General features: G+C 45.4%; 1 protein-coding gene across 1 annotated transcript; it reads left to right on the forward strand.

Annotated features, from left to right (window-relative positions):
- The first annotated feature begins 208 nt into the window (after positions 1-208).
- On the forward strand, positions 209-2,476 carry LOC143989510 (zinc finger protein 547-like). Its single transcript, XM_077489648.1, has 2 exons — positions 209-1,080; positions 2,257-2,476. The coding sequence occupies exons 1-2, from the start codon at positions 997-999 to the stop codon at positions 2,446-2,448; spliced, it is 276 nt and encodes a 91-aa protein (XP_077345774.1). The 5' UTR covers positions 209-996; the 3' UTR covers positions 2,449-2,476.
- Positions 2,477-9,615: the final 7,139 nt, after the last annotated feature.

Consider the following 9,615-nt stretch of genomic DNA (forward strand, 5'->3'; position numbering starts at 1 on the left):
CTATTTCATTCAGAGATTCGGATACATCCGAATCTCTGAATAACCAAAAATTTGTCCGAATTTGTATTCGGACCGAAACGAATTGCACATATCTAGTGGTTATAATGTTCTGGTGAGTGGTATGATGTTCTGGTGAGTGGTTATAATGTTCTGGTGAGTGGTATGATGTTCTGGTGAGTGGTTATAATGTTCTGGTGAGTGGTATACTGTTCTGGTGAGTGGTTATAATGTTCTGGTGAGTGGTATAATGTTCTGGTGAGTGGTTATAATATTCTGATGAGTGGTTTTAATATTCTGGTGAATGGTTATAATGTTCTGGTGAGTGGTATAATGTTCTGGTGAGTGGTATAATGTTCTGGTGCATGGAAAGCGGCTCTCAGTGGGGGTACTCGAGAAGAGAAGGAGTATAATATTCTGGTGGGTGGGTATAATGTTCTGGTGGGTGGTTATAATGTTCTGGTGGGTGGTACATGAACATACAACTAAGAAAAAAAAATTCCACCAATTTATTCTCTGCAGAGGAGATGCTAATAGGCTGCAGGAGATCTGCTGAAAAAAAGGGGGACTGTTAGCCCCACATTTCCCTTTTTATGTCTCAGCAGATCTCCTGCAACCTATTAGCACCAATAGTGGACTTTATTCCAATAGTACCAAAAAACACCTCCTTCCCCAAACAGTCCTGTGCTCTCTTGGTGCTCACACTCAGATTGTGCGCTCACCAGACCTCCATCATCCTCCTAATAAGTGGCTCCACAGTAGCTTTGGAGGAGCCTTGGCTGAGAAAGGCTGGAGTAGGCAGTAAAATATTTCTATCCCCCTTGGTGGGAGTGGAGATGACCCCATCTATAAGGATATATACAGTACATACAAACAGCACAAGACCGTGTTCACACTATGAGACGTTTCTCCGGGCTGCAGTTCCTCTGAGCTGCACAAGGTGGGGATCTCACTTCTACCCAGAAGGGAAGTCTCTATGGAATAGATAGACAGGAAGTGATGTCAGGTACAGACAGGAAGTTTCGGGTGAGAGGTGAGTTGGGAGGAAGCAGTGAAGAGACGTTACTGGAAGCAGCAGAGGAGGTAATAAGATCTTATTTTCTATTTACACCCAGTAACCCCCTCGTCATGTCCGTCCTCTTCCTCCATAGTCAATGTGATGTCTTTTATCTCCAGCAGATGATGATACACACATATATAGTGTGGAAATGTAGGTTAACCCCTTCGGGGTCAGAACATTTCCCCACTTGTGGTGCCGGAACATTCTCCTCATTTTGGAGATGTGTCACCTTTCCCACCAATCACCTTCTCACCTCATCAGTCTATACTAAAAGATTATATGACTTTTATTAGTGTGGGGGGATGAGTTGTTTATTTAGGGGGGATTGGAATATGTATGTCTTTATTTTATAAGATTCAAATAAGAAGAAAGAGGGGAACAATGTCATGTGTAGTAAATGTTCTGAAAAATGTCTCCATAATGATCCCAGTCTCAGATATTTAACCTAAAATGTGATCAGTAAAGTCTCGGGAGTACATGGAGATCACAGGAATATGACATGTCCTACCAAAGACAATCTTTTAAGGTAAGGAGGGATGGGACACACCCGGAAAAAATTATTCTATGTACAGGAACCTCATAGACCCTCCTCCCAAGGTTCATCCAACTGGAGACAGAGAATCCTATGACATCACACTGACCTCACAGCTCCTCCTCTTCCCAATGTTCCTCCAACTGGAGTCAGAGAATCCCATGACATCACACCGATCTCACAGCTCCTCCTCCCAATGTCCCTCCATCCAGAGGCAGAGAATCCAATGACATCACACTGATCTCATAGCTCCTCCTCCCAATGTTCCTCCAACTGGAGTCAGAGAATCCTATAACATCACACTGATCTCACAGCTCCTCCTTCCAATGTCCCTCCATCCAGCTCTTATTTATTTTTTACGATGGTGGGCAGAGCCTTTACATCTTTACAACCAAAGCAGAAGGGTTGATCCTGTATTTTACGTAATGATGTCAGAATTCCTTATGCCAAGCCTTTAACCTACAGAGTTTGGGGGGTCCTGAAGTGGGCCTTTAATAAAATATGGAACTGACTGGTGAGGTGATGAGGATTATGGGACTGTCATTTAATTTTCCTATTTGTGAAATCTGCTGACAGGAGAGGTGAGCGGTGCTGGGAATTCTGGGACATTATCCAGTAACAGACAAGGGATGTGTCTGGATGGTGACTGTATCATTGTGTGTGTCAGGTTCCTATAAGGTGTCAGGATGTCACTGTCTATTTCTCCATGGAGGAGTGGGAGTATTTAGAAGGACACAAGGATCTCTACAAGGACCTCATGATGGACAATCAGCCGCCCCTCACATCACTGGGTAAGAGGAGACTTTATTGTAAAGGAGAGAGCAGTACGGAGGCTCCACCTAGATCCCCCATCATCTGATAAACACATAGAAACAATGTATTCAGTCAGTGTGTGTGTTTCCTACAGATGGATCCGGTAATGGGAACCCACCAGAGAGATGTCCCCGTCCTCTGTATTCCCAGCATTCCACACAGGAAGATCACACCATCCCTCACCATCATCGGGTAGATGAGGAACAATCACTGATAGTATCATTAGGATCTGTACATTATCTGCATTGTTACCATTGATGTCATTTTTATTATATATTCAGAGTGGAAACCTGAGAGATTCTAAAGTTGAGGTTAAAGAAGAGATAAAAGAGGAGGATGATGAGGATGGGGTGATGGAGAAGTCAGAGTTTCTAAAAGAACACAAAAATCTGTACCAGGACACCATGTTGGAGTCATCCAGCTACCCAAACTCACCAGAGAGATGTCCCCGTCCTCTGTATTCCCGGGATTCCACACAGGAAGATCACACCATCGCTCACCATCATCAGGTAGATGATTGACAATTCTTTGTATTTCTGATTTTTACACAGCATGTTTGTTACAATCAATGTTTTTAATATCTTTCAGAGAGGAAGCCTTGAGGGTTATAATATTGTTGTTAAAGAAGAGTATAAAGAGGAGGATGAGGCGTATGGAGTGATGGGGGAGTTTTCAGAAGGACACAAGGATATGATGGAGTCACCTAATACCAGGAACCCACCAGAGAGAAGTCCCCGTCCTCTGTATTCCCGGGATTCCACACAGGAAGATCACACCATCCCTCACTGTTACAAGGTTGGTGGGTTGGAGTATCTAGAACATGGACAATGGAGATGATGTGTGGATTTTTTTATGTGCGCTTATATTTTACAGATGATATCCACTGTCATGTTTTGTTGATTTAGAGTGAAGATTTGATAGATATAAAAGTTGAGGTGAAAGAAGAAGAAGAAGAGGAGGAGACTTATGTGAGTGATGATCAGCAGTCAATGGAGGAAGATGGAATAATTAGGCTAATTTTAGAGGAAGACACTCCTACAGAGATCAGCACAGGTGGGTCATTCACAATAAATACATTCCTCCACCCATACTGCTCACTGATTGGCCCAGAGTAGGGAAAGGATAGGGTGATATCAGTCTGTAATCCCCTGATGAATTTTCTGAGCTTCCCATGCTGTATTTCTGTATTTGTGTAGATTCTGGGGTCCAGCAGGAAATGTTAACTTTCACCATAGGTGTTGCTTGACCTAGCCTCTTGGGGTATAGGCCCTTGGTCTTTTGCTTCATATCCCGGTTCTAATGCCGCGTACACACGATCAGACTATACGGCGGACTTAGTCTGGCGGAAAAACCGCCGGAAAGTCTGCCGGACTTTTCTAACGAGCAGACCTGCCCACACACGACCGGACTTTTCCGGAGGACTAGGTCCGCCGGACTATGGCGGGAGTCCGCCGTACTTTTGAAATGAACGGATTTGCCCACACATGGAGGAAAGTCCGTTCATTTTGAACGCGGCTCCAGGTAGCCGGGACTAGCGAAGGAAGTCAATGTCGCCATCTTCGGCGGCGAGATTGACATGTTGCTGGCCCCGTCACCTGGTATGGACTTAAAGGGGAAGCCCTACGCCGAAAAAAAACGGCGTGGGGGTCCCCCCCTGGGTCCATATCAGACCCTTATCCGAGCACGCTACCTGGCCGGTCAGGAAGGGGGTGGGGACGAGCGAGCGGCACCCCCCTCCTGAGTTGTACCAGGCCACATGCCCTCAACATGGGGGGGGTGCTTTGGGGAAGGGGGGGGGGCCGTGCAGCCCCCCCACCCCAAAGCACCTTGTCCCCATGTTGATGAGGACAAGGGCCTCTTCCCGACAACCCTGGCCATTGGTTGTCGGGGTCTGCGGGCAGCGGGCTTATCGGAATCTGGGAGCCCCCTTTAATAAGGGGGCCCCAGATCCCGGCCCCCCACTCTATGTGAATGATTATTGGGGTACCATGTACCCCTACCCATTTACCTGTGAAAAAAAAGTGTAAAAATAAAACGCCACGCGTTTTTAAAATGATTTATTGCACAGCTCTGGTGCTCTTCTTCCGTCTTGGGGGGTCTTCTCGCCTGACTCCTCCGCTGTCATTGCGGCCAGAGAGCGCGTCGAGTCAACATCACAAGGAAGAACAAGAAGAAGAGAAGGCGGCGATAGAAGACCGGGCCACCGCTTGTAAAAGAGCTGGAAGAAGGCGCGGAGCCCCGGCAAGAAGAACCGAAGAGGGGGACAAGACCCCCGAAGTCGGAAGAAGAGGCGGCAGCGGTGACAGAAGACCGGGCCACTGCTAGTAAAAGAGCTAAAGGGAGAAAGCAGAGGCCCGGCAAGAAGAACAGGCAAACCGGCAAAGTCGGAAGAATACCCCCGGGCGGCGACGAAGAAGAAAGCCGGGCTCCTCCGCTAGTAAAAGAGCCAGCAGAAGATAGCAGAGGAGTCCAGCGAGAAGACCCCCAAGACGGAAGAAGACCCCTGGAGCTGTGCAATAAATTATTTGAAACCCTTGTGTTGTGGTTTTAAAAAAAAAATTTCACCAGGTGAATGGGTAGGGGAACACTGTACCCCATACTCATTCACATAGGGTGGGGGGCCGGTATCTGGGGGCCTACTTATTAAAGGGGGCTCCTGGATTCCGATAAGCCCCCCCCCCGCCCGCAGACCCCGACAACCAATAGCCAGGGTTGTCGGGAAGAGGCCCCTGTCCTCATCAACATGGGGACAAGGTGCTTTGGAGTGAGGGGGGCGCGGGCCACCCCTTTCCCCAAAGCACCCCCCCATGTTGAGGGCACGCGGCCTGGTATGGCTCGGGGGGGGGGGGGGGGCGCTTGCTTGTCCCCACCTCCTTTCCTGACCAGCCGGGTAGCGTGCTCGGATAAGGGTCTGATATGGACCTAGGGGGGTACCCCCACTCCATTTTTTCAGTGTAGGGCTTCCCTTTTAAGTCCATAACAGGTGATGGGGCCGGCGACGTGTCAATCTCGCCGCCATAGGCGGCGACATTGACTTCCTTCACTAGTCCCGGCTACCTGGAACCCTGTTCAAAATGAACGGACTTTCCTCCGTGTGCAGGAAAGTCTGTTCATTTCAAAAGTACGGCGGACTAGCACACACACGGCTGGATTGTCCGCCGGACTGCAGTTTTTGAGTCAAAACTACTTTCTAAGTCCGCCGGACTTTTGAGTAAAAAAATCCGCTGGAGCCCACACACGGCGGATTGTCCGGCGGACTCTGGTCTGCCGGACCAAGTCCGCCGGATAGTTTGATCGTTTTTGCACGGCATAAGAGGATCTCTGACAAAACAATTCTCCCAAGGTTACTTACTTCGATGTTTGCTGGCTGTGCCGGGCTGTCTCAGTCCTAAGTCACTGAGTGCAGTCTCAGGAGATGGGAGGCAGTGGTGTGGGACCTCTGCAACTTGTCTCATGTAATCATTGAAGCTTTCACTCATTATTAAATACCAATATTATGAGTCTTGACCATTACGCTATATAATTTATATTGTACATAACATACTCCTGACCCTTGATTTATATCCACCTGCTGAGCGTCCACAGTACATTTACTGCGGGCGGGAGGCATGTACAGGCAAAGCAACTTACCTGTAGATAATTTTTCCTGTACTGAAATAGGGGGCGTACAGCGTCTCCTTTCCCATGGTGGACACAAAAGAATGTGGAACCTGTTACTCGAGGCCCGGTGATCATGTGATTGCTATGCGATCACATGATCTCAATGTCAACAAAGCTGTTGTGAATCAATATGATTCATAGCAGCTTTGCTTCCTTTACTAGTGAGCTGTGATTGGCCCACAGCTATCACATGGTACTTGGGCCAATGTGATTAGCTGTAGCACTGTTCTGGCATTTTAGAGCCTCAAGAAGTGAGATAGGCCGTCAGTATCCGCTGTACATAACATACTCCTGACCCTTGCACTATATACTCTATATTGTTCATTACATACTCCTGACCCCTGCATTATATACTCTGTTGTACATTACATACTCCTGACCTCTTATCTATATATTCTATGTTTGTCCATCCAACAGATAAGAAGTTTTCGTGTGCTGACTGCGGGAAGCGTTTCCGTTCCAAATCCAAACTTGGTGTCCATCAGAGATCTCACACGGGGGAAAAACCGTTTTCCTGTCCTGAGTGTGGGAAATGTTTTTCACAGAAGGCCAATCTTTACAAACATCTGAAGTCTCACACGGGGGAGAAGATGTATTCCTGTTCCGAATGTGGGAAATGTTTTTCACAGAAGCCCCATCTTTATGCACATGAGAGATCCCACACGGGGGAGAAGCCGTATTCCTGTCCTGAGTGCGGAAAATGTTTTTCACAGAAGTCTCATTTTTACAGACATCAGAGATCTCACACAGGGGAGAATCCATATTCCTGTTCTCAGTGTGGAAAATGCTTTTCAGATAAGTCCAGTCTTTACAGACATCAGAGATGTCACACGGGGGAGAAGCCGTATTCCTGTCCTGAGTGCGGGAAATGTTTTTCAGTGAAGTCCAATCTTTCCAGACATCAGAAATCTCACACGGGGAAGAAGCCAATTTCCCGTTCTAAGTGAGGGAATTGTTCCTCGCTGAAGTCCTGTCTTCCTGTACATCAGGGATCCCACACAACCCTCGAGGTGTATTAGTGAATGAGTGCGGGAAATGTCTTCTATATGAATGTTGCTGGACATCACAGCTCTCATGTGGGGAAGAAGCACACCCTGATATACACCTCAGATATACTCCATGGCTGATCTTCGTCATGTAAGAAACAGTTCATAAGGAGATCAGAGTTGGCTGTTCGTTGGCTTACTAACTTTTATGGCGTAGAGACTTAGAGGCTTATTTTTGAAAAAAATAAATGGATGACTGAATGTGCCAAACATGCACTCATCTGGTCATGTCACTGATACATAAAATATATCAATCATATAAAATATACACCCAGTGAAAAATGCTCAAAGACTAAATAGATTTTTTTTTTCCCAAGAAAAAGGGAACTTTGGATGAGTTGTCCCCACAGGCAGAAGGTGGGAAAATGAGTCTGGAAACTCTCTTGTGTACAGATCAAGAGTCCCAGACAATGGATTCACACAGCCCCAACCAGAGGGACTCCGACTCACTTCTAGGTATCATAAATGGTTATTGTAAGGACCTATCGTGTCTTTACCTGGATTATAAAGGGAACAGAACGTCTGGACTAAATGGGGTTTGCAAACATGAAAACCATCCCAATACTTAACCAGAAGGACAACCCTTCCTAGATCCAGGAGATTCATCCTAGTGTGCTCCTTTTATAATTGTTCATTGTCTACCTTCACTGTTTTGAGGCCGAGAAGATCCCAAAGACCACCCGTGTTTATGCAGCTTTGAATCAAGATAATAGAAGGACCATATAGTTAACTACCGACCCAATTGAACTTGGTTATAACCTCAAGACAAAATTCCAGAATATATAGAAACAAATTATATATATATATATATATATATATATATATATATATATATATATATATATATATATATATATATTTAAATTTCTTAGGGTTGTTACATAGTAGGTGAGGTCGAAAAAAGACACAAGTCCATCAAGTCCAACCTCTGTGTGTGATTATATGTCAGTATTACATTGTATATCCCTGTATGTTGCGGTCTTTCAGGTGCTCATCTAATAGTTTCTTGAAACTATTGATGCCCCCCTCCGCTGAAACCACTGCCTGTGGAAGGGAATTCCACATCCTTGCTGCTCTTACAGTAAAAAACCCTCTACGTAGTTTAAGGTTAAACCTCTTTTCTTCTCATTTTAATGAGTGGCCACGAGTCTTGTTAAACTCCCTTCCTCAAAAAAGTTTTATCCCTATTGTGGGGTCACCAGTACGGTATTTGTATATTGAAATCATATCCCCTCTCAAGCGTCTCTTCTCCAGAGAGAATAAGTTGAGTGCTCACAACCTTTCTGTTCTGTTCAAGGGATCCTGTCATATCTAAGACCAATAACATCAGCAAGTTTAATAAACTTAGGATGGAAATTCTCATTCAAGTTATCAAAGGGGGATGATTCATTTGGTTGAATTTTGTCATCTAGAGATATCATCATATCTTGGAATCACCTCTGAGATATCATACCACACTGCCACCAATAGGCAGGAACTAGGGGGAACTCCGTTCCACCACCTCTGGCTCAGGTCTTCTGCTCCCTGCTCACCACTATCACTTGGTAACACTGAAGTCCAGCTTCTGCGTTTACAAGGCTGCACCCTCCGTGGTCTCCATTTTTTTCCCTGGTGACCAGTTGTTGATGCTCCTACTGCACGATCTCCCTTGCAAGTGACTGTAATATAGTATAGTATGCTGGGAGGTACTACAGCTGGATAGGTGTTTCAGCTTAACCACTTTCAGCCCCCGGACCATTTTGCTGGCTTAAGACCAGACCACTTTTTGTGATTCGGCACTGCATCGCTTTAACTGACAATTGTGCGGTTGTGCGACGTGGTTTCCAAACAAAGTTGACGTCCTTTTTTTTCCCACAAATAGAGCTTTCTTTTGGTGGTATTTGATCACCACTGCATTTTGTTTTTTTTGCACTTTAAACAAAAAAGCTCGACAATTTAAAAAAAAAACTCATTCTTTTTTACTTTTTGCTATAATAAATATCCCCCCAAAATATCTAAAAAAAATATATATATATTTTTTCCTCAGTTTAGGCCGATACGTATTCTTCTACATATTTTTGGTAAAAAAAAAATCGCAATAAGCGATTATTGATTGGTTTGCGCAAAATTTATAGCGTTTACAAAATAGGGGATAGTTTTATGGCATTATTAATAATAATAATTGTTTTTTTTTTACTAGTAATGGCGGCGAGCGGTGATTTTTATTGTGACTGCGACATTATGGGGGACACATCGGACATTTTGGACACATTTTTGTGACCTTTGTCATTTACCCAACAATCAGTGCTATACAAATGCACCGATTCCTGTGTAAATGACACTGGCAGTGAAGGGGTTAACCAGGGGGTGGCAGTGCAGGGGTTAAGTGTGTTCTATGGGCGTGTTACTAACTGTGGGGGGCCGGGCTGTGTGTTAGTGAACACTGATCTCTGCTCCAATCACAGGGAGCAGAGATCAGTGTCACTTGTTGCTAGGCAGAACGGGGAGATGCTGTTTACATCGGCATC

This window comes from Lithobates pipiens, unplaced genomic scaffold (genome assembly GCF_037356315.1).
Source record: "Lithobates pipiens isolate NorthernLeopardFrog02 unplaced genomic scaffold, aLitPip1_a1.2 Scaffold_18, whole genome shotgun sequence".
Taxonomy (NCBI): domain Eukaryota; kingdom Metazoa; phylum Chordata; class Amphibia; order Anura; family Ranidae; genus Lithobates; species Lithobates pipiens.

What these genes read in the sequence shown, in the direction of transcription:
- LOC143989510 (XM_077489648.1), top strand. Translation starts at nt 997, where the DNA reads ATGTCAGGTACAGACAGGAAGTTTCGGGTGAGAGGTGAGTTGGGAGGA. An exon ending in TACTGGAAGCAGCAGAGGAG is followed by an intron (nt 1,081 to 2,256) that starts GTAATAAGATCT and finishes TGTGTGTGTCAG; the next exon opens with GTTCCTATAAGGTGTCAGGA.